The sequence below is a fragment of the Neofelis nebulosa genome, chromosome 1 (assembly GCF_028018385.1).
Source record: "Neofelis nebulosa isolate mNeoNeb1 chromosome 1, mNeoNeb1.pri, whole genome shotgun sequence".
In the NCBI taxonomy this organism is placed as follows: Eukaryota; Metazoa; Chordata; class Mammalia; order Carnivora; family Felidae; genus Neofelis; species Neofelis nebulosa.
This window is the reverse complement of record NC_080782.1, coordinates 19,817,076-19,842,938: the sequence shown is the minus strand read 5'-3', so window position 1 is coordinate 19,842,938 and position 25,863 is coordinate 19,817,076. Positions and strand designations below refer to the sequence as shown.

The 25,863-nt window shown below is 34.8% G+C and overlaps 1 protein-coding gene across 4 annotated transcripts in view; it reads left to right on the top strand.

Moving 5' to 3' along the window:
* The window catches only part of LOC131504246 (cadherin-10), a 210,178-nt gene that overhangs the window by 137,687 nt on the left and 46,628 nt on the right, over window positions 1-25,863 (top strand). For all 4 annotated transcript variants that reach the window (XR_009257886.1, XM_058716302.1, XM_058716311.1 and 1 more), the window contains exons 4-5: window positions 30-149; window positions 567-734. Coding sequence is in view for 3 of the 4 variants with exons in the window: in XM_058716302.1 (XP_058572285.1) it covers window positions 30-149; window positions 567-734 (288 nt within the window). In the remaining variant the exon portion in view is untranslated. The remainder of the gene's footprint in view (window positions 1-29; window positions 150-566; window positions 735-25,863) is intronic.

Sequence of the window (25,863 nt, the reverse complement as noted above, 5' to 3'; positions counted from 1 at the left end):
CAGAACTAAGCTGAATTTGGATACTTCAGGTACTTCCGTGGTGCAAGTCACAGCTACAGATGCGGATGATCCTTCCTATGGGAACAGCGCCAGAGTTATTTACAGCATACTTCAAGGGCAGCCATATTTCTCTGTGGAGCCTGAAACAGGTCAGGAATCGTGAATCAGTTGTTACTTTAAGTCATTATGATCTTTTCAAGTAGAAAAAAGGTGGGAACAATAAGACAAGCATTAACGTTACTGCTTACAGAAGAGGGATGATATCACACTTAAAGACTTGAGAATTTAAGTGAAATGATTGAGTGAGCTAACGGAAAGAGACCTGGCTTTATGTTTTTTGCATATGGGTTTAGGTCACTATATAGTCAATATGGTATTCTTTATGTAACAGAAAAACCGCACAAATTGTAAAATATTTCCACTGAATCACTTTCATGATTTCTAGACAATTAATAACAAAAATATATTCTGTCTTTCAAAAAACCCTAGATGTATAATATGTGGTCTTAATCAACTAATATTTGAAACTTTAATGAGGATAACAAAAGTTTTTTTTTTTCTTCCAGGTATCATCAGGACTGCTTTACCAAACATGAACAGAGAAAACAGGGAGCAGTACCAAGTGGTAATCCAGGCCAAAGATATGGGCGGCCAGATGGGAGGCTTATCAGGGACCACAACGGTGAACATCACACTGACAGATGTAAATGACAACCCACCTCGCTTCCCCCAGAGTAAGCTGCCTTTAATGGTCTTTCCACATGGCCAAAGCTTTAGACTAAAAAGAGAAAAGATATGGAAAAGGTAGTTGTCAATCATTTAATTTTAAAAACATTGAAAATGTGCTACAAAAGTGAAGAAAAAAAAAGGTCCGTATGCTGATGCATTCACTGTTACTGAAATGTAAAAAAAATATATTTTGGATATATTTCATTTAGAAATAGGGATCTATGGATGATCACAGAACCTGTCCATAAATATGCTCTGCATCCATGACTACAATCCAAGAACTATTTTTTTCAGTTCGCAAAAAGAAATGATGTTTTATTGGAAAACAAAGTCATACTTCTACAATGAATGTGTTTACTTCCACCTAGAATTTAATAAGAAGGATCTTAACTTGAGGGTAACATTTTTCAATAAAATATCTAATTTGTCATATTATGAGGACTTAGAAAGGCTACATAGCCAGAACATAACAAACTATGCAGACTTACATTTAATATCGCTGTGTCAGACTTACAGTTACTCTCTCTGTGTTTGGAATGGTAATCATTCTAAAACATTTTGTATTCCTGACCTATTTAGTTATAAAACACTAAATCTATTTAGTGATAATGTCATGTATTTGGATCTATTTTTGTTATAAAATGAACTCTTCAAGTTCTCAAAATAGATCAAGAATAGGTTAAGAACCGTTAGCTTCTGACCATATAACACATGCATTTATTCATGTGTTATACACATGAATCCCTTTTTTATACAAATTTGTATAGACATGCAATTAGAGTGGGTGATGTTAGATCTGAATGGGCAGCCCAAGTATGAGACAATTTCCTGCTCATTGGAAAAATCCTATACTTTAAGATGGAATTTTATGTTGTTAGAAATGTGGCATAAAATGCAGGTTGTAGTATCTTTGTCATTATTTTTTAGCATTTTTTTGTGTGTTCACTTCTAAGTTGATCTCCCAATTCTAGTTTGATTTTTGGCTTACATACTTTTGGGAGAAATTATTAAAATGTAGTTTTTTGTGATATTTATATTTTTACACTAAAGACTATAATGCAGAAGGAATAATGATCTAAGAATTTGTTGCATTATTTTGACTGTTTCAAAGAAATTTACCTCTTTTCCATGTTATTTTTATCTAACTTTGATGAGTAAAAATAGTGTATGATTTGAATTGATTTGTCTAAAATCTTGTGTGTAGAAAAATTATAACATTCACGTAGAATATTTTTTGAGCACAGTAATCACTTGTTTATTATTCATGATGATTCTTTTGCTAAATATTAAGGAATATCCCCATTAGGTCTGCCATTGTGGTGTTTGGCTCCAAACAGAGAAAAGGGTATTTCTTTATGCTCTTTTCAAACAGTCAGACTACAGCTCCAATTACCTGTAGCATCAGCAGGAGAAAGGAAAATAATAATCCCTATTATTTCTTCTCAAATCTGAAGACATGCTTAGTGACATTAAAATTCAAATTTCACATTTTGTATATATTTCTGACCACCTCTTAACCTGAACTTGTTACCAGGAGAATTAACATGCAAATCCAGTAGAATAAACCATAACTAATTACTCACATTATCCACGAGAGGCAAAAATATTCCTTTACAAAAGTATTTTTTAAGTCAATAATAAATGACCACTAAGAGGACTATTATATTTTAAATGCTCAGGAACATATATACACATGTCAAAAATGCAGTTCATTTAAAAATGATAATCCGATAAAGGAAATTAATAGATTCTAATTAAGCACAAAAATCAGATATTTGAAAGATAATAATGTCCAATGAAAATTCATTTTATTATTTTTTCATCTACTATGCTACCTTTATTAATTCATTTGATAATTTTTTCCTTTGCTTTTGTTGAGTCAGAATTTATGATTGGCATCTGACAGATACATTACACAAGCCCTGATATAATTATAATAGTAGTGATGATGATGATGATGATGATGAAATATTGATAATAAAAAGAAGCAGCAACATAACACATTTTCTGAATAACATGTTTTTTGGACATTGTACCAAGTTATTGATTGACCTACTGTTATTTGATCACAATAACTCATTTAGGTCAATATTATGATCCCCATTTTACAAATGAGAAAACAAAAGTTCTAGATGTTAAGACCAAACTCCAAGTAATGCAGAGTAGGGTTGCAATCCATGTCCAAATCCAGATGTATAGCACAACACATTTAGAGGAATTGTAGAGCACCTTGTATCTTGCCTCATTATTTTTTAATTATAGCTAGAAACATAATTTGTGGATTTTTATTTTCTCAATTATATTTTCTGCAATGAATATTTGCAACCATATCTTACTATTGGGAACATTCAGTCATGGCAATTAGAATACCACTTGATAACCTCAGTCATCTAATATCCAGAAAACTAGTTTTTGATTTCCAATATCATTTCATTAAATAGCTAAGATTTGGAGACAGTTCCACAGTTTATGAAGTCTTTCATATGTGGCATAGCATTGAGAACTCAGAACTAACCTATGTAGATCCCTTGTTAGTATTATTATACTCAATGCATGGAAAAAGTAAAGGAGATTCAGAGTGGCAATGATAAAGACAACAAACCAATGCTGCCTAATTGAAATATAATGCAAACCAAAATTGTGCGCCACGTACGTAATTATAATTTTTATCAGCCATCTAAAAAAGTTAAAAGAAACAGGAGAATATATTTTAACCATATATTTTCTTTAGCCTAATAGTGTCCTTTAGATATGTCAATATAAAACTTAATTCAGGTATTTTCTATTCTTTGTTACCATAATTCTTTGGAATACCCACTTAGATAATGTATTTTCCAGTTGCGTCAAGTCTCAATTCAGACTAACCATATTTCCACTCGATCACTGCATGGAGTGATTCTGCATGAGTCCCAGCGCTGTCTTCCTCACTTAGTAGCTTTTTCATGTTGGTCAGTTAAACCAACCCTTCTGTTTTTCAGTGACAACGAATAAACTTGGATAGCAGTGCGTACTCCATGGTAGAGTGTAAGACTAAATAATTCAACACCTATGAAACACTTGACCCAGTGGCTGGCACTAGCGTATTTATGTGTTAAGTAATGTTGATTTGTTCATGTGCTGCTCTATTACTATTATTAGTCAATATTATAAAAGTGGCCTCAGAACTTAAACTTGCATGCAGATGGGCTGATCCGAATTCCGTATTTCCCAATATGGTCCATCTGTGAAAGATAAAACTCTCAGTCATTTGGAAGGGACAGTGAAAGATGAAAACTCAGATGTCCTGCTTCATTGTTTAGCTTATTTTATTGTGTGGATCTATAACAGTCATTCCCCATCAGGGACAATTTTGCCACCCCAGAGAACATTTGGCAATGTTTTGAGACATTTTTGCTTGTCTCAGCTGGTGGCTTCTACCAGCATCTATTGGGTAGAAGATAGGAATGCTCTAAACATCCTTACAATTCATATGACAGAGAATAATTTGGCCCCAAATGCCAACGGTGCTGCAGTTAGGAAACTTTGATGTGTTATATGAGGATCTGTTCAAGTGAAATAATAAATTTATTTATCTGACAATATTTATTGAAAACACACCGTGTGGCGCCTGGGTGGCTCAGTTGTTTAAGCGGCCAACTTTTGATTTTGGCGCAGGTCATGATCTCACAGTTGTGAGATGGAGCCCCCACCTCAGAGCCTTCTTGGGATTCTCTCTCTCACATTCTCTCTCTGACCTTGCCCCACTTGTGCATGCACATGCTCATGTGCTCTCTCCCTCAAAGTAAATAAACATTAAAAAAAAAATGCTTGTACCAAACACTATTTTAGAAATTAGACCTATGAATGTTGTCAACAAAGGGTCCTGGTTTTTATCCCTATGACCTTTCATTACAGTAGGTGAGGTCATAACTTATCAGACATAAGTAAAAATATATATATGCAAGGCGTTGACTCAGTCATGGATAAAAAGAGGAACATGTGTGTGCCAAAGGGAAGAGTAGGGGAAGATCTCATTCGGGAGGGGATATTTTATCCAAACATGGCAAGATGAAATAAACTTAGCCATATAAAGAGATGTGAAAATCCACCAAGCAGAGTTAACACCATGTGTGAGACCCTGAGATTGGAAATTGAGTGATTATGTCAAGAACCAAAGATGGTGTAGCTGGATCATACCAAACAGGAATAGGTTGGTGGGAGATTAGATTAAAAAGCTCTACACTCCCAGGAGCATTGACAATAGCAAATTTTTATTGATATTAACAAACATATAACTGTGTTCCTGACCTAAGTTATCATCACGGTCCTGTGCTTTTAGAAGTATACAGGTAGGGGCGCCTGGGTGGCTTGGTCGGTTAAGCGTCCGACTTCGGCTCAGGTCATGATCTCACAGTTCGTGAGTTCAAGCCCCGCGTCAGGCTCTGTGCTGATGGCTCAGAGCCTGGAGCCTGTTTAGGATTCTGTGTCTCCCTCTCTCTCTGCTCCTCCCCTGTTCACGCTCTGTCTCTCTCTGTCTCAAAAATAAAATAAAAACGTTAAAAAAAAAAAGAAGTATACAGGTAGGTGAACATTAATATAATATGGGTGCCCAGCTTAGTGTGATTCTAAAAGAGAGGCAATGGATTAGAAGGTTAGGGGGCACCTGAAAACTGAGTTCTAAAAGTATTTTCTGTTCTTTTGCTCTAGATACTAACTTGTATTTTTCAGTCTCAAAAAGATACTCTATTGAATTTTTTCACAATCTTGCGTTATATCAAGTGACATAATTTTTAAAATAATAAGGGAAACAAATCTATTGCTTACCTTTCACTGACAGGTACTATGTTTGTACCTAAGCGTATGAACATTAATGTCTTGATTCTTGATTATGAGTCATATATTGTCTAGCAATAGAGAGAATATTTCAATAGGAAATCATGTGTAATGAAGGAACTATGCACAGAATGCAAGGGGTATACAGAATAGTAGCACTTATCCAAATTGGGGGGAGGGGTGAAGGTATGAGTACATCATTTACCGTGGAAGCTTTTTGGGGGAATTTATCTCTTGATCTAAGTCTTTTCTTAAAACTACTGTATGTCATAAAGATAAAAAAAAGATGAAGAGTTCACAAAGCTGGGAATTAGCAAAATCTAATTTATGAAAGGGCATATTCTGTGCAGGAAAAACAAATGATAAAGGACATGCTTCAAAGTGGTGATGAAGATTCTTTGGCGATAAAAATGATAGATGCTTTTTTTAAATATATATTTTTGATGTTTATTTATTTTTGAGAGAGAGAGAGAGACAGACAGACAGACAGACAGACAGAGTGTGAGTGGGGTAGGGGCAGAGAGAGAGAGGGAGACACAGAATCCAAAGCAGGCTCCAGGCTTTGAGCTGTCAGCACAGAGCCCAGCGTGGGGCTCGAACTCACCAACTGTGAGATCATGACCTGAGCCAAAGTTGGACGATTAACCGACTGAGCCACCCAGGCACCCCTGAAATAATAGATGCTTTTAATGTTTGCTTTTCTGTAGCTTCTATTTTTATATGTTTTTGTAACTTGATAATGCCAAAACAAAACAGAATAACAATGGAAAGGACAAAAGTGACAATTACTTCCAAAAAGTCCAATTAAATCAGCACTGGATAGCAGCTATTGGAATTTACATAATGGGAGTAATTGCAGATGATCTTTCCCAATTGGTTTTCATTGAAATTATTTTGTAAGAAGCTGGAGGATATTAAGTTGAGGAATAAAAGAAGAACAGGAAGAAGACTGAAAAAATAATGCCTGTACTTTAAGAAGTAAGATGAATAAGAAAATAAAATAGACAAACAATATAGTAGTTAGAAAGAAATCTTGAATTAAGTGTGGTTTAGTAGGTAATTTCTTAAAGTCTCCTATGGCCCAGTCACAAAGTGGGAATTAGGCCACAATGGCCAACAAAGGACCTGAGCTCCTAGTTGAAGATGCAGACAATAAAGTGATAGCTACAGGAACATAATGTGATGTCTGGTTGTGTGGTAAGTGTTGTGAAGAACATAAAGCAGGTAAAGGGCTAGATAATGGCAGGGGTGCTATTTTAGGGAGGATGAGTAGGGGAGGCTTTTCTAAGGAGACCTGAGTAATTTTAGGAACTGAAAATGCATACAATTAGACAATTTAGCTTCCCTAATCATAGGTCTTACATATACAATACTTAGAGGGTTAACAGTTAATGAATAAGGTCAGGGGCCCACAGGTGGCTCAGTCAGTTGAGTATCTGACTCTTGATTTAGGCCAAGGTCATGATCCCAGGGTCATGGGATCGAGCCCCATGTCGGGCTCTGTGCTGAGCATGGAGCGTGCTTCTCTCTCTTCCCCTCCCTCTACTCCTCTCCCCTGCTCATGCTCTCAATCTCTGTCTCTAAAATAAAAGTAAATAATTTAAAAAATGATAAAAATAAATAAATAAATACAGTCACATGTGTAAAATGTCTTCAATAGTAACTGCAATATATAATAAGTTCTTGATAAAACTCAATTTCCTCCTCTTCCCTTTTCTTTCTTCATGAGTGTATCTAATGTTTCTGATCTCATTCCTTTCCTGTCTCTGATGTTGTGCTGCTGTTCTTTGTGGCCAACCAAAGATTAAATAGAAGTGCCTTAAGCCTGGAGAGACCTGTAACCTCAGTGGCCAGAACAAAATGAATGTGCGTACCTCATACAAACGAATTAATACTTTCATGAATGAGGACTCCAGAGCCTGTTTTTCTGCTCTCCAACCAGTCAGATGCTCAGTGGTCCTTGTATGGTGCTGTTTCATTGTGCTAACCCAGAACATATAACACTTCCTCACCTGAAATCTAAGCTCCTGGTATCCTGCTTGAATACTTTAGTCTTTTTCATTCCATATCCTTTTTTCTTTCCCTAAAATAAGAAAAACAAAATAGACTCCATGGAAAAGGTCTATTAAAAATATTAAATTACTGCAACTTGATCTCTGTGGGATTTGGAAAAATCAACTGGGACAATAAGATTTATGTCCAATGACTTTAAAAAAAAATCTCTGGGAAAATGTTATAATAACTGATTTTCATCCTGACCAGAGTAAATGATTAAGAAATATCTGATCTGCAGAACCCAGTATCTTTGCCTTGATATAGCAGAGAATGTTATATCATAAGACTCTCAAATCCATTAAAAACAAAAATAAAACAAAACAAAATAAACATCTAGAAGGTAGGTTCAGGATTAGGGAAAAAGCATTTACAAAAGCACTTATGCAGATGGTTAGGGTCCCAGCCAGCCAGCTGGTGCTGGGGACTTGGATCTAGTTCTTGAATGGGACAGTAGTTCACTAGAACTCAAGAAGAAGGAAGGCAGCTAAACCTCTGAGACCCTGGCAAAAACTCCAAACCACAAATGAGACAAGTCTAGGGCACAGCTCAAGACCACAGCTCTTTATTCACATTTAGCTGCTTTCCCACACATCCTATCACAGACAACAAAAGACAGAGAGAGTAGATTATTTTCGCATCTCCTAACTGTAGGTGTGAGCTCCTGAGAAAACCAGCTCTCATGGAACCATGCCTCTAGTCTACTTAACATTGAGTCACAGACATGTTTGCACCAAGCTTAGGTGGACAAGTGGGAGTCAGAAACCAGTAACTAGTACATTTATGCAATGTTGAATGAGCTGAAATTCTATGAAGGGGAAAAATTTATAAAATGCAAACAAATTGGGTGATAGTTTTATTTGTATTTATTCTTCATTCTCTTAAGTTTTAGGGCATTATGTGTGTAGATAATCATCAAATCTATGAGAATTTGATATGATGTTTATTATGTCAGTTTCCAGATCTATCCCAAGTACACTCAAAAGAGTGAATTTATATTTGTTCACTATATTTTTTGCCATGAATTATTAAGGACAGTAACAAAAATCAGTTCATTGGGTTGTTAGTTCTGAAAATTGACACAGAATTTCTCCCTTATAGGAAAGTTTTTTATTAAGATAAATAATAGGTAATAAGACACTTTCAGTGTACAAATAAACTTAATAAGACTCTAATTTTCTGAATGTTTTAATACCGTCTCTTTATATGCTCTCAAATTGTATCTAAAGATTATACACAACTATAGCCAATTGAGAAATAATAGCAAACAATTCTAGAATCACTCAGAGCCCTAAAAAGATATCATATGTATATTTATGTATTTTATCTAAATGACCTAGATTGGACACTGACTGACTTTAGTTAGCCCGTTAAATTACATAAATATGGATTATCCAGTTTGCCTAAATTTCAAAAAAGCGGTATAAAAATAATAGTAATAAGCACAGTGTTATAGCATGTACTGAGAACTATAAAATACAAAAAAAACCTCATTAACTCTTCACAATATCTATATAACATTATAACATAATTGCCTCCTCCTTTTTATTAGTTAAAAAAACAGATATGTGTAAACTTAAGTTACTTGTTCAAAGTTCTATAACTGGGAAATAAATTAAAGTCAGATTGGGGATCAAGGTTCTTTGGCTCAAAAATCTACACTTCTAACCACTACACCAAGAAAGAAATTGGTACATGAAAGACTCTCTTCTTTATCTTCCCTGGATCATTTTGCTTTTCATTAATTCCATAATTCACTACTTGTATGTAGATTACACAGATAACTTTAAATAAGGTATACTAAATTCTTGAAATGTCTATGCATTTGCTACAAATAGGGAAATGAAACCTTTATAGGTTGGTGCTTTTGCAATTCCCAGGGACCAAACATGAGTGGCTGTTTTGTTTTGTTTTGTTTTGTTTTTTGGTGGGATCCTTATACTCCTTGGACAGATAAATAAACAGGTTTGCATCAGACAAGGTCTTTCAAGGAAATGTCTCTATGATATACGTAGGGATTTAAGACCTGTATATTCAGTGAGCTGTGAGACTACCGTAATCCCTGCCTGGTACAAGAGAGATTTGATTTAATAAGTGCTGATTTTTCCTTTGTAAATAGAGTCAACCTCTTCTCTACTGGGGATTCTAAGGTAATGTAGGCCTCAGGCTGATCTGCATATTTTAAAATTATCAAGCACATTTCAACTAGAGCACATTTCAACTAGAGCAACAGTCAGGTATGTCCCAAGGAAGATGCTTTAGCCTGAGAAAGAAGGAATGAAATTTAAAATATCTCTTTTTCCCTTTTTCATTGTCTAGGGAAAAAAATACCTTTATATTCCTTAGAACTGTTCTATAATTTTTATTGGTTAGAGATAACTATGATTTTTACTGTGACCACCAAAATATTTGTAGGATTCTTCCCTATGGTTCCAATGTCTACAGTTTATAATAATTACAAAGAAATGGTGTTGTAAAAGCATTCCTTGATTTATAAAATGTTGAATGAAGTCATACAGTGTGGGCAGGAACTATGCTAGTAAATAATAATAAATTAATAAAGAGAGATACAAGATACAGGATACATCCACAAATGGTTTGTATTTTGAAGGGTATAGACACAAACTTTCCCTTTCCTGTGTTCTCTCTCTCTCTCTCTCTCTCACACACACACACACACACACACACACCTTTATAGTTTATCTCACACCCCATGTCTTCTTTACTTCTTTTCTTGCTTGTTTTTGCGCATAGATATAGGTTATGTGTATGTATGGATGTGTAGTTATAAGTATACATGCTCATATATGTATGCACACACATATGTATGTTGACATGTATGTTCCATACCCACCTACAATTGGAGAATGGTGCAATAACATCCATACTATAATTACCAACTGAAGTCTAAACATCAAATGATAAACTCTTCAGATGTAAGTGGATCAGGAAAGAGAAAATTATATAAGAGTTCTCCATGTAGGAAAACAAAGGAAATGAGTTCTGTTTGGTATGGCTGGACCTCAGGGTTTGCAGCAGGGATTATGAGACAAGAAGGAAAATGTATGGGCATTGTTAACATCAGGAAAAGGGATAGATGTAAAACTAAAATGCCATATAGATTATGCAAAGGAATAATTATGCTAATTATTCTGGCAGCAATGAAGCACACTGCTTGGATCACAAGAGCAACAGTTGATGAGAGTCTGGACCAATGCTGAGGAGAGGAGGAATTTGAGACACATTTAAGTGGGTGATCCAATGGACTTGGTCATCATGTCGACAAAAGTTTTGAAGGAGAAAGGAGAGGGCAAAAGAAAAAGCTGTTTTATAGCTTTTTACCAGAAAACATTGTTTGAAGAGAGAGACAGGGATTTCAGCTTGATTTGAAGATTTTGAATTGAGTTTCAGATATCTAGGAGTAGTGAAAAAATATGTTGATCCGAGGTACACACATGACATATAAGTGAAAACAGACATGTATGATCTCAGCCAGGCTAAATGTTTAGAGGGACATAACTGGGGAAATGCACAATACTGCAAATCTGATGAAAGATATAAATTCCTCAGAGGAGTAGTGTGCATGGAAATTATACAGAAATCCACTTGAAACTCCCCAGTTATTCCATGGAGAGTTGCCTTCGACTAAACCATTTGGCATTTTGAAAAAATGGGATTCAAAGTTCCTTTGTATCCTTCAGAGCAAAGTTGAATAATACCCCTGGATGAGTATAGATATAAATACTTAGATACAAACTAGCTGTGTAAATGTTTGGCTGTTACAGAGGTTCTAGTATGCCTATTCAGGGACACATTGCAAACATAGGGGCCACCTAATACAATGTTAATATGCTTATGAATGACTAGTTTAAGGTTATCTTAACCTCTCCATGTCCTATGTATAATTTTGTTTCTATACATTGCAATTGTGTGCATTGCATTGATGCCAAACCTCGGAGATGATCTCAAAGATACGTATCCAGATGGATTTCCAAGTCCCCGGGAATCAATGGGCAGCTTTTCTTAAAGCTTTGTCCTGTAACTTTCCTCAATGAACAGGAAACTAAGACATCATGCAGCATCTTGTTTTGCTCTAATTTAACTTCAATGCCCAAAGCTAAGCTGGTGATCACGTCTCCAGTGCTCACAAATTTAGGTTTCTGTCTTTCCTCTGGTGACAGTCTTCAGTTCCAGAGCCTCATTCCTTTGTCAGTCTCTGGTGTGACTTTCATCTCTCCTCTCCTTTCTCCTAAATGCCCATTTAGCGTTGCATAATTTCCTTAACCACTGTGCAGTTTTCTCCAAGGAGCTTTATCTCGTTTTTAATTTCTTCCTGTTAAGCTCATTAAAAAACATCTTTTAAACATTATACAATGGAATGGTTTATAAACGTGCATAATTGTGTCGTTTTTCTTAAAGCAAGTGTTTGAGATTATTATGCAGGGTAGAGATGTTACAATAAGATTACACACAAAGCAAATAAAAAAAATTAAACTAATGTTAAATTATTTTGTTGATACATATATGTGGTGCTTTTTTTCTTTTTTTCATCACAGTGCTAGAAATGCTGAGAGTTCTTACGTAAATGTGAATAGCAACAAGGGCAAGGAACAAAGAAAAAAGACAAATTCTATCTCTTTGAGCCTTACTGTTTTTTATCAACAAAACAAAACCGCAACTATTTCCTGCCAAGCTCAAAACCTGAGTTTGCCCTTCCTGCCCTCCCACTGGTGTTCTGGCATCTCTTTTGTTGTTTCTGAGGATGTCATCTTGTCACATCTCTTACTTGGCTTATCTTATGTCTTTCCTCCAGAGTCTCCTACATTGAGCTGTCAATTGTTTCTAATTCTAGTACACCAATCTGCAGCGTTTTTAATATTCAAGTGCAAAGGTCCTATTGATCAAAATTTTGGTAAAACAGTGACCTGGAATGTTTAATCTGAATCTTATAAAATCAGAAATACATCAAAATTGGGTGAAATCTTTAATAATGAAAATTCAGATGTGATGTGAGGTTGTCAATAATGGTCTCCAAGTGCACTTCCCATACGTTTTGCCCAGTCCTTACAAAGTCTCTGCAATATTATCTTTTAGATTTGTACTTCTAACCACGACTTTCCATATATGAGACACAAATGGCAATTTCCCCTTGCATTCATGCCTTTGTGCTTAAGTCGATAACCAAACTAAGAACATACTCCAGGAAGAAACATTTATCTGCTCTAAACATTAAAAGAGAAGCAAATGATTCACTCTGACACCTGGGAATGAGTTTAAAACAACTATAAATTGGAATTGATAGGAAAGCGTACCACATAATTAAAGCTCCATCAACTGTAAGAGTAAAAATAAGGAGCATGCAAATAGATGTCTTTAAGGAAAAATGAAATGTTAGATGGATGATAGGAGCTACTGTGCTTTTGTCAACGGACGCGTAACAATCTGCCTCCTTCCGATGTCTCTCTTGCTCCCAACCCCTACATGATAAACACCCTTGCAGACTCCTAATGAAAATAATTTCAGTTTGTTTGACAAACTTGGATACTTGTGTTCAGCAGACTACTCTTGGAAAGGAATTATAAAATAGGAATGAGTAGTTCTTTCACACATTTAAAATATAGAAATGCAGTCTATTAACTTTGAAATAGACCCAGTGAATCTTCTCCCTAAATAAGTTTCTGCACATAAACATAATTCCAGAGAAAGCTTTCCAGAGAAAGTATTGTCAAATTGTATATGTTGGGCACTGAATAACTAGTTCTTGAACAAATTAATTACTAGAGCTGCCATAGAATTAAAACAATCATGACTGCATATATTGTATGTGTGCATATATCATACTATTTGAATTATTTAATAGAGAGCTAAATCTATACTATTTTGATGAATGGGCTCCATCTTAATTGTGGCTTTTCTGGAAAGTATGAGACACCTTGAACATACTTTTATTAACATTTCAGGGGTAAATAAGTATATGTATGTGCCTGTATGTACACACATATTCCCAACTCACCTACTATATGTGTTTGTGTTGTGTGTGTGTGTGTATGTCCCTTACAACAAACTACTGTGGAATAGAACTGAGATATACATACTAGTTTAGTCTTATTATAATATGAACCAATGGAACATGGTCACTTCCTGTTTAAGTCTCAGAAGGTACTGAAAATTAACACGGATAATGCTTACTCTCCTCAAAAGGAAATAAATTTTGCAATGGAGATAGTTCCTTCACCAACCAAAAAATAAAATGAAGTGGGGCGCCTGGGTGGCGCAGTCGGTTAAGCGGCCGACTTCAGCCAGGTCACGATCTCGCGGTCTGTGAGTTCGAGCCCCGCGTCGGGCTCTGTGCTGACAGCTCGGAGCCTGGAGCCTGTTTCCGATTCTGTGTCTCCCTCTCTCTCTGCCCCTCCCCCGTTCATGCTCTGTCTCTCTCTGTCCCAAAAATTAATAAAAAACGTTGAAAAAAAAAAAATTTAAAAAAAATAAAAAAACAAAAAATAAAATGAAGTGATAAATAATTTTGGATTCTTGACCAGAACTATAATGACAAGTTTAAAGCAGGCAGATTTTCAGAATCTAAGCATGTGCCTAAAAATACAACCAATCTCAAAAATGCCCAAGCTAAAAATAAAAAGTGGGAGAACAGATTTCCAGAGGCAATATTCAGTGAAATCTGTGTGACAGTAAAATTAATGAAACAATAAAACGTTTTATTCTTTTGTTCTGTCTCTGTCTGTTAAAAGAAGACCCATGATTAGGAAACCTTTTACCAGAACCTGATAATCCCTAATATCATCAAGAAAATTTTCTACTTAAGGTTTTAAAAAATATTTTGCATCGAAGTATTAAGTTTATATATTTTTTTTAAAAAGGAAAATAAGCCACCTCTTCCATTCTTCCTCACCTGTAGCTCTAATCCTCACAGAAAACAACTTCAAACTGTAACTTTTTCAGTTCATCTAGGTTAAGCTACAATTCTTTAAGCAATATCTTATTATTTGTTGAAATATTTTTATATCTCACCTTTGACTTCCTTTCATGATTAGTGAAAATGGAACGCAGTAACATCTCAATCCATTCTCCCCTAGATGTAATTATATCAGTTTTTTCCCCGTTGCACTATCCATTATCTTAGCAAATTTAAGTAATGTGATTAGGCTTACTTTATCCACTATTGCCAATCTCTCTCTGTCTTTCTATCCCAACAGCATTTTCACAGAATCACTACATATATATATATATATATATATATATGTATTTTTTTAATTGTCTTAAAAAAAAAAAAACCCTGCAAGTTTCAAAAGGAGCTTATCAAAATACTATGCTATGAACTATGTAAAATGTTGACCATTGTGCCACCTTTTTAAAAATTTTTGTTTATTTATTTATTTAGACACAGCAGGTGGGGGAAGGGCAGAGAGAGATGGAGAGAGAGAATATCCCAAGCAGGTTCCACACTGTCATGGGGTTCGAACTCATAAACTGTGAGATCATGACCTGAGCCAAAAACCGAGTCAGACGCTTAACTGACTGAGCACCCAGGCGCCCCTGGGCCAAAATATTTAACAGAGCATATTCTGGCTCTCAAATGTTTCTAAGACAAAGCCAGACATTTTATTTCCCATGCAATAATTTCAGCTATTGAATATGAGCGATCCTCTTTACCAAAGTTGTATTTTTCCAAGATATTACAGCTTTGAGCTTTTCACGTGCTCCGTGTACAGCTGCTCAAAACTCGTTCGCGAGCAGCCCCATAGCACTTAGCTTCGTTTTGGCAGCGTTCGGGGTTGCACACCTAAAGCCCTCTTATTCCCCTCCCAACATGGGCTGGCTAATCTCTACAGCTCAGGAAATCCTGCCATCCCAGACTTTCCTTTTTTTACTTTCGTACTTTGGATAGAAAACTGTCTACATCTCATGTATTCCCATATCTTGATTTAGCACCTTATTTTCCTGGAATACATTCTTCATTAGGTTCTTTCAAAAAGCCCAAAGGGAGAGAAATTTGCTGAGTCTAAAACTATCTTTATTGGGTTATCACATTTGATTAATATGCTGGCTGGGTTGAAAATAATTTCATCATCAAATTTTGATGACATTGTTCAATATTTTGCTAGGATCAGGGGCTACCTTGAAAGGTCCATTGACATTTTAATCCATGTCTTTTTTTTTTTTTTCAACCACACAGTTGCATATGAGTTTTCAATTGCATATACTTCCTTCCATTTATCCTCTAGCCCTCAAATTCCCACGTTGGATAATCATAATCTTCAGTTTAACCCATCCATTATTTTTTAACTTCAACTATTATATTGTAAATATATACTGTATTTGGCTCTTTATCAAAAATGCCCAGGCACTTTTTATAGTTATTTTCTGGTGAGATTTTTATGACCACTTTTACTTCTTAAAGCATATTGAATATATTTTAAAATATTTTTATGTGATGGCTCCACACTCTTTTGTTGATCTACCTCCAAGGTTCTATTTGTTTCATTTTTATTTGCTTTTGGAATTTTTTATATCAGTGTTTTGTTTTCCTGGGATACTCATGTTTCCTTGTATTGTTATATGTATTATTGTTATTGTATATTATATATTTATATTAATTTATAAGTAATTTTATATTAATATTGCATAAACACAATAATATATAATTAATATTTATATAAAATATAGCATATATTATGTATTATATTGTTATAGATAATATATAATATATGAATCCCAAATATATATAATGATATGAAATAATATATAAATATATTACACATAATATGTGATTATAATAATGTATAATGTATACACTATATAATATATAAATCTCAAATATATATTTGAACTTTGTGAGACATGTTATTGAATCCTAACTACCAACACTTATTTTTTTTTTAACTTTTTTGAAATTTTTGAGAGCGAGAGAGACAGAGCGTGAGCAGGGGAGGGGCAGCAAGAGAGAAGGAGACACAGAATCTGAAGCAGGCTCCAGACTCAGCTGTCAGCACAGAGCCTGATGCAGGGCTCGAACCCACAGTGATATTAGGACCTAAGACAAAGTCGGTCACTTAACCCACTGAGCCACCCAGGTCCCCAGTACCAACAGTTTTAAGTGATGCTTTGTTGTGTATATGAGTTTGCTTGTTTGCTTCAAATTTTCATGTATGTTATAATAACTACAAGAGAATATAAGTAGTACCACTTTGAATCATTACAAGGACTTTAAAAATAGTTTTCATTTATATGCATGATCCTCAAATTTTGTTATTTAATATATATATTCATATATACATATATAGATAATTTATAAGTATACACAGAGCATTTACATATCCATAAAAATATATTATTGATTTTTATTGTTTATAGCTTATAACAATAATATCACACTGTATATAATTTTCTGATACATTCTATTTCCATTTATTATTATGTATTTAAGATTCATATATTTTTTTTCACATAACTATAGCTCACAGTTTTCACTTTTGAATTTTGTTTGCATGCATATTATGTAACAAGTTTATTATTCTCATGCTGTTTGACATTTGGGTTCTCTTCCTTTTTTTTCCTTTCTTTTTTTCATTTTACAAATAGTGTTTCTATATGACATTTCTGCAACTATTCTCATATGCCTTGCTGGGCTTTGTTTATGCTACCATTTAAGTTTGCATTATATATTCCCACGTGTTTCCTGTTATGGGTTGAATTGTGTCCTCTAAAACATATATTTTTAAGTGTTAAACCTCAGTATGTCAGAATATGACCTTATGTAAAAATAGGGTCTTTACAGAGGTAATCAAGTTACAAGGAGGTCTTTTAGGGTTAGGGCTTTAATCCAATATGACTGGTGTCCTTATAATAAGGGGCAATTTGGACATAGAGACAAACATTCACAAAGGGAAGACAAGGTGAACACCCAGGGAGAAGATGTCCATGTAGCTGGAATGATGTCCTTACAAGTCAAGGAACACAAAGGATTTTGGGCAAGGCCCAGAAGCTAGAAGAGGAAAAGAAGGATTCTCCCGTACAGTGATCAGGAAAAGCATGGCCCTGCCAGATATTTAGATCTCAGACTTCTAGGCTCCAGAACTGTAAGCAAATTTCTGTGGTTTTGACACTTTGTTAAAGCAGCCCTAGCTAATTAGTACATTTCCCAAAACCATGGTGCCAAAATTAACACCCATCAGCTCTGCGTAATAGTTCCCATTACACCACATACTTTGAATACTTGGTTTTGTCAGATTTAATTTTTGTCAATTTAGTAGGTATAAAATGGTATCACATCATGGCCTTAATTTGCATTTGCTTGATTAAAATCCAACATATTTCTGTTTATTTACCTTTCTTGTTTCCTCTACTGTAAACTGTTCACCATTCATATTCTTGACCAATTTTTCTGGTAGTTTATGTGTCTTTTCTTATGGATTTTAGACATACTATGTTTTTCAAAGTGAAATTATTCTCTTCTCTTTGTAACATGTTTCACTTTCTCTATATTGTCTGTTATTTAGAGAAGTTATTAATTAGAGCATAGGTTGATTCATCAACCTTTTATCTTATGCATTGTTAATCGTTTGTCCTATTTTAGAAATCTTTCCCTTGCTAAAGATTGCTAAAATATTGGCCTACATTTACTTGTAAATTAAAGTTTTAGAAACAACTTGTGTGTGTAGTGTGTGTGTGTGTGAGCTGAAGATTGTTGCAGATAACCAAAAAGACACTGTCTCAGAATTTTTAACTAAAGTTTTTGCATATGGAAAGGAAATTGAAGAGGGACCTTTGCAGGATAAAGTTGAAAATTGGAAATAACCACATCTCTGTGTAACCTCCCTCCCATGTAACTTAAAGCTGTCTTTGGCAATAAAATAATTCGGTTAATATATAGATATGCCTTAGTATTTTGTAGTTCAATAATTATTCTGAAACATGAAGGAAAAGGGGAGGAAACTTACGATGTTAATTCAAAGAAGTCATAAGGCAGAGATACCTGTAATACTCTGACAGAGCTGAATTAACCTTCATTAGGAAATTTCAAAAGCTTATTTATAAAGATTGTTGACAATATATTCCATTAAAATATTAAAGAACTATTTGTTTCCTAAGAATGTATATGCATATAAGTACATACAAATACATATGGATATATATACACACGTATATGTATTTATATACGTATGTACTTATATGTATGTGTGTTTCTATCTCACCAGGCATTTGATATGTTGTTCTATATCTTGTGGCACTTACTCCATCATTTTCCTTCTTTTGTGACTTTATGAGTCAAATATTTACAACTGTATTTTTATTCAGCTATAATATATCTTTCCAGGGCTGGTAATGTCTCTCGCTCTTGTAAAAAGCGCTTTGAAAAAGAAAGGTATGGCAAGAGGCAGTGAAGAAGAAGGATCCCCCCAGGTAGCATAATTTCAGTGGTTTTCTTATCCATACACAGATTCTCCCTGGAGTAACTGTAGAATGACTTGTAATCCTTTACCTTTGTGTTGATGGATGCTACAGTGTCATCTTTCTCTTCTAGCGGTTAAAACTGCTTATGTCTGTAAAAAATATAGTTCTTCAGGATCTTATGAACCCACACTAGGAATGTAAAATGTTGTCAAAGGTGGTTTGTTTTTAGGTCACTTTTTCCTGCAAAACACTAATCCTAGTTAATTGTGGAAACAATTTGTTGTTGCATAACCCATCTGTGGATTACGTGGAGTTTGCTAGATGTCCTTCTTGCTTGAAGAGGCCATAAAAATAATGCTCAATTTTGTAGAGATGGTAAATATCCTCAGGCCAAAAGGGGATTTCAGTTTTCTACTTACTTTTGTAGGTTCTCATTTTCTGTCAACTTGGTGCTTGCCATTTTTTAATACCTTCAAGTGTATATTTCTATCTCAATTTATGATCCACAAATATTGTTTTCCAGTTAAACCGAATTATCTAGCTTCATTGCCAGAAGCCTGTTTTAATGTCTTTCAGTCAACTAAATTATTATTGTATTATCAATGATCACGTTTTCAAAATGATGGACAGTAGAAATAAGTTGATTTTTGTGTTTTTCTATGATCCCACTAATCTTTGATATCTCACTTAATTTCAGTCTGAAGAATTCCTGATCTCACTTTCCATTCCTGTGACTTACAACAGCAAATCTCCAAGAAAATTTAGTTTATATTATGGAAAACGCTTGTGACCAGTGTTTGGGCATTAGGGTTGTGTTTCATGCTAGTGGAATAAAATTCTACGCCTTTTCAGAGACAATGATTAAAATAAAAATGTACAATTAGTTTATAAGTGTGAATTTATACATAAAAATTTGTGTAATCAGTTTTAATATTATGGTGTTTCTATGAAATATTTTTATTCTGTTATAGCACAGGATTTTCTTTTAGGCTTTAAAAACTTTAAAAACACTAATATTATAAACTTAGAGCACTCTAAATTCATTTTGAAGGATACAGATATTTTACTTTTAAAACAAATATCAGGGGCGCCTGGGTGGCTCAGTCGGTTGAGCGTCTGACTTCAGCTTAGGTCATGATCTCACTGCTTGTGGGTTGGAGCCCCATGTTGGGCTCTGTGCTGACAGCTCAGAGCCTGGAGCCTGTTTCGGATTCTTTGTCCCGCTGTCTGTCTTCCCCTCCCTCGTTCATGCTCTGACTCTCTCTCTCTCTCCCTCTCTCAAGAACAAATAAAACATTAAAAAAAATTTAAAAAAATATATCAGTTAACAAGTTAAAAAAACAATAAATTCCTGTTATGTATATCTTTTTATCAAAGATATAATTAGATTTCTTATTTTAAAGGCAAGTAGTTCCTTTTCTCCTGGCTTTTTTGACACATTTACACATTATGAAATAAGAGTTATTTCATTTATTATAAGTTTTGAATACCTCATTATATTTAAAATTATGGTTCTATCTCCATTAAAGAAACTAGGACTGAGGCGCCTGGGTGGCTCAGTTGATTGAGCTCCAACTTCAGCTCAGGTCATGATCACACAGCTTGTGAGTTCAAGCCCCACATCCGGCTCAGTGCTGACAGCTGGGACCCTGGACCTTGCTTCTGATTCTGTGTCTTCCTCTCTCTCGGTCCCTCCCCCACTCATGCTCTATCTTTCTCTCTCTCAAAAATGAGTAAACATTAATTTTTTTTTTTTTTAAAGTAAAAGAAATTAGGACTTACTTTGAGACATGGCTCATTTAAGGCTTGGTCAGGGAAACATAAGATGAACCTGTAACATTTTGTGATGCCAGAAATTAAGGAAGCACTAAAAAAAGATAATAATAATAGTGCAGGCACCTGGCTGGCTCAGTCAGTAGAACATGCAATGCTTGATCTTGGGGTCGTGAGTTCAAGCCCCATGTTGGGTGTAGAGATTACTTAAATAAAACATTTTTAAAAGGTGGCAGAGGCATGTTGAAAGTCATCATGAACAACCTAAAGGAGCACCCACTGACGAAACCTGTAAGAATTGGTGCAAAAGAATACCTAGGATATTATTGGATTATAATGCATACTATAAAATACGTGTCCTGGAGTCTATGCTGATAAAAATAGACAATAACAGAAATGCATGGGGAGAAAGAGCAGCTTTTCCTTTCAGAAGAATTCCAAATAATAAATATGGAAATAATGAAGAAAATAGAAAATCACCATTAGAAAATCACAGTATTGGGGCGCTTGGGTGGCTCTGTCGGTTAAGGGTCTGACTCTTGATTTTAGCTCAGGTCATGATTTCATGGTTGTGAGATAGAGTCCCGTCTTGGGCTCTGCACTGGGCGTGGAGCCTGCTTAAGATTCTCTCTCCCTCTCCCTCTGCCCCTCCTCTGCTCTCTCTCTCTCTCTCTCTCTCAAAAGCAAACAAACAATCAAATAAATGAATAAGAAAATCACAGTAGTAAGTATTACAGGTAAGATCACTCATCAATGTTAAAATTAGTGGGCAGATTTTTGAGGAGAAACAGAATATTTGCATAATCTTTAAGTATATCTCCCAAAACATGCATTAATTGTTTTAAAAATTACTGATTAGTAATGGAGGAGACTGTTAGAAATACCTTCTTAACCAAGGGATCAAGACATATTGACATCGCATGCCTCCTTTTATATGCTATGCTGAGAACAGATCACTTCTGTGTTCTGTTAACAACTATGCAAAACCTCAATGAAATCACGAAAAAATATAAGACAGGCTGAGATTGGAAGACATTTTACGGAGTAACCAGTAGTTTTTTAAAGTGTCAAGGTCACAAAGACAAGGAAAGACTGACACTCACAGATTGGAGGGAGTAAGAAAACATGACCACTAAATGCAAAGTAGGATCTCTACAAAGACTTTAATAGAAAAGCTGGTGAAATCCAAAGTCTGGAGTTAGTTAATAGTAAAGTGATTAAAATAACATTTCTCAAAAACTAAATGTAAATGATGGTGAATTAAACATTAAAAATGAACTTGCTAAACATACGATTAGGTGTGGTGGATCTTGACTTTTAACCCACACTGTATAACCATTGGACTCTTATCTGGTGTTAGTATCAGGGTTATATTGTTCTTATAATGAGTTGCGAAAGAATCCTCATTTTTCTTTTCTCCAAAAGACTTTACATAAGAACAGAAAATAAAGAATTTTCTGTTTTGTGAATGTTCCTTAAAAATATTTGACCTGTTGGGGCACCTGGGTGGCTCAGTCAGTTGAGCATCTGACTCTTGATTTCGGCTTAGGTCATGATATCATGATTTGTCAGATCAAGCCCCACGTCAGGTTCTATGCTGACAGTGTAGAGCCTGTGTGGGATTCTCTCTCTCCCTCTCTCTGTCCCTCTCACTCCCCTCTTTCAAAATAAATTAAAAACAATTAGAAAAATATTTTAAAAAAGAATAAAAAAATATTTGAGCTGTTAGTATTTAGGAGGATAGATCATTTTAAATATTATATCATATATTAAATCATATTTTAAATCATATTTTATTTTCTCTTTAGTAGCTTTTGTACATTTTTAATTAACTTTAGGAATTTACCTAAATATTTAATTTTATTGACATGTAAGTGTTCATAATATTCTCTAAATTTCTAAATCACTACATTATCTGTATTTGCATTTCTTTAAAATAATTCTTAATACTTTTTGCCCTATCTCCTCTTTTCATGAACCATTTTGCCTTATACATTTATTTCGTGGATCTTTTAAAACAACTAACTTTGGGCACTTTTATTCTCTTTTTTCTACACTAGTTTTCAATGATATTACTTCCTGTTTTTATCTTAATTATTACCTTATTTTTATTTGATGGCTATTATGTCTTTCTTTTCTAAGTTCTTATGTTTAATGCTTAGCTCATTAATTTCATATTGTCTTTCTTTGTATTAAAACACACAGAGTTATAAATTACCTTCTCTAGGGGCACCTGGGTGACTCAGTCAGTTAAGTGTCCACGATTTGATTTCGGCTCAGGTCAAGATCTCATGATTCATAAGACTGAACCATGTCTGACTCTGCCCTGAGTGTGGAGCCTGCTTGGGATTCTCGCTCTCCCTCTCTCTCTGCCCCTCCCCTGCACACACTCTCTCTCATTCAAAATAAATAAATAAACATAAAAAAAAATTACCTTCTCTAAGTAGAATAATTTTCTCTGTACCATGTTTCAATTTCTTTTCACTGATTTTTCAATTATTTTTAGGTCTCTATATTTGTATCTTATTTGAACCATCAGTTACATAGGAATTGTTTTCAATTTTCTTTTAAATTTTTAAGAATATGAGTATTTGGGAGTTTTCTTTTTTTGTATTAACTTCTGTCTTAATTGTAGGATGGTCAGATAATTTAATTGATACAGATTTATTAAAATTTATTCAAACATGTCTGATAACTTAATTCTTGATCAATTGGGATTCAGTGCTTCATGCCAGCTTTAAAAAATCTGTATTCTCTAGATGGTATGTGCAGGTTTCACATACATATCAATCAAATCATTCATATTATTTTTATTTATTTTGTAAAATATTCCATGTATTCCCTATTCTTGGTCTGGTTAACTGATCATTAATTGAAAACAGCATTAATGTGGCTACACTTCACGTATACTCTAGATCTGAGAATAGATAATCATGATACCGAAGATTTTAACAGCAAGTGGCTTTTAAAGACATTATAAACTAAATGATGAAATTTAAAAAAATATCCTAATGTCAATAATAAGTGCTTTCAGTAGAACAGTGATATTATTTTTGTGTTTTAGAAAAGCTGCTTCTGCTACAGTGTAATAAATCAACTTACTGAGATGCTGCTTCTATAAAATTTAATATTTTAAAGGAAGTTGTAGCAGTAAATAGATTAGAGTCAGTGATGTTCTGTGATAGAAAGATTGTGAAATAGATATTTTTCAAAAGAACAGTTAGAGGTTTCCTGGCAAAGAGTTGTGTGGAAAATCGAAGTAAGAGAAGCATACTGGATAAGTCTAAACCTGAAAGAGACCAGTGCTGTGGGGAGTATTAATTAAGAGAAAGGATGACAAGACAGAGAAGCAAATTTATGGAGAGCCAGCTTATGTATGTTTTATAAGTTCAATGGGACCAATCAAAGAATTTTGAAGCTCTGAGTAATTATCAATAGGGTTATTGTTTTCGTAAATAAAAGCTTGAAACACACACAAAAGAACATTATTGTTTTCAAAAGGACAACATGACTACGGTGTATAATAGCATCTGAGATTTTATTGAATTTAGTCAAGTAAAGGAGCTTGTAGACAAGTTAGGAAGTTTCTCATTTATCTAATACACAAATAAGTATATAGTGGCCACTGCGTTCGAAGAAAGAGCTTGAGAAAGTAGTGGTGGAAAAATACAAAGTCCCCGTTTCGCATGACGTCTTCATGGTACATAAAAATAAATAAGTAAATGATGCAATGATTAGCTGTTGCAAGTACTAGGAAGAATGATTGGGTGTAGTAATTCCGATAAGGCTATTTTCAATAAGGTTATTGCTGAAAGCTTCTGAGGGAGTCACAGTTGAGCAATCGTCCGAAGGAAGTGAGTGAGGGCCATCTGAATACTCAGGGACAGGAAATTTGAGAAGAAACAGCAAAGGTAAAGAGTGCCAGGAGGACAGTAGCCAAGGAATGAGTTGAGAGTTGCTTTCAATAGTGTTACCAAAAATAGATGCAGAGAAAAATGTAAAAGAAAAATTAAAAACCACAAAATATAAAAAACGAACAGGCTGAAACTCACTGGGGAGTGGCAGAAGCAGAGTCCTGGGAAATGACTTCCCAAACGGAGCAGATAGACGTCCCTGTGTTAGGGCTTCCATAACAAGGCACCATAGACTGGGTGGCTTAAACAACAGAAATTTGTTTTCTCACGGATCTGGAAGCTGAAAGTCCAAGATTGAGGTTAAAGATCAGCAGGGTTGGTTTCTTCTGAGGCCTCTGCTTGGCTTCGAGATGGCTGTCTTCTCTGTGTCTTCACATGGTCTCCGCTCTGTGCCTGTGACCAGATCTCCTCTTCTCAGAAGGACACCAGCCATATGGGATTAGAGCCCACCCTAATGATCCCATTTAGCCTTAACTACCTCTTTAAAGACCCTGCCTCCTAATACAGTCACATTCTATGGTACTGAATGGGGGGTTCAGGCTTCAATATATGAATTTTGAGGAGCACAGCCCCCAAACACTCACTGTAACACTGTAACAGTGCCATTTTCTCAGATTTGATAAATTGCATTGTGATTAGAAGAGAGTAGTGGGGGAAGAATTTATGTGAAGGAGATAGCATGTGAAAAACGGAGAGAGAGATGTAGGACGTTAACTTTTGACAAGAAAACTTTGTAAAGTCCAATTTGGTGCAAAACTTTCCTACAAGTGTCTAAAGGAAAAATACACTGGGAAAGAATATACTCAGGTAAGAGCATGACTGGCTGAGAGGCCTGGGCTTTATTATATACATGAAGGAGAATTACTTAAGGTTTATGAGCATGAAGTGCTATAATCAGAAGAGGGCTTCAGGTCAATTAGTCTGTCAGTAATATATAATTTATGATCACAAATTTATGAGATTTATGTTTATGCACATAAATCTCATCAGCAGTAGAAGTTGTTCCCACTGGAACCACATAGATTCTAGATGCACCAGAGGCTTAGATAAATTCTCGTTTTGCTCTGCAATAGAGGGAATTTGTCAGAATTCAGTGTTTCACATTGACACTGTGAAGGGCCACAGACTATTCTTTGTTTCTCCTGTCACAAATTTCTAGAGATAGGATTCCTCC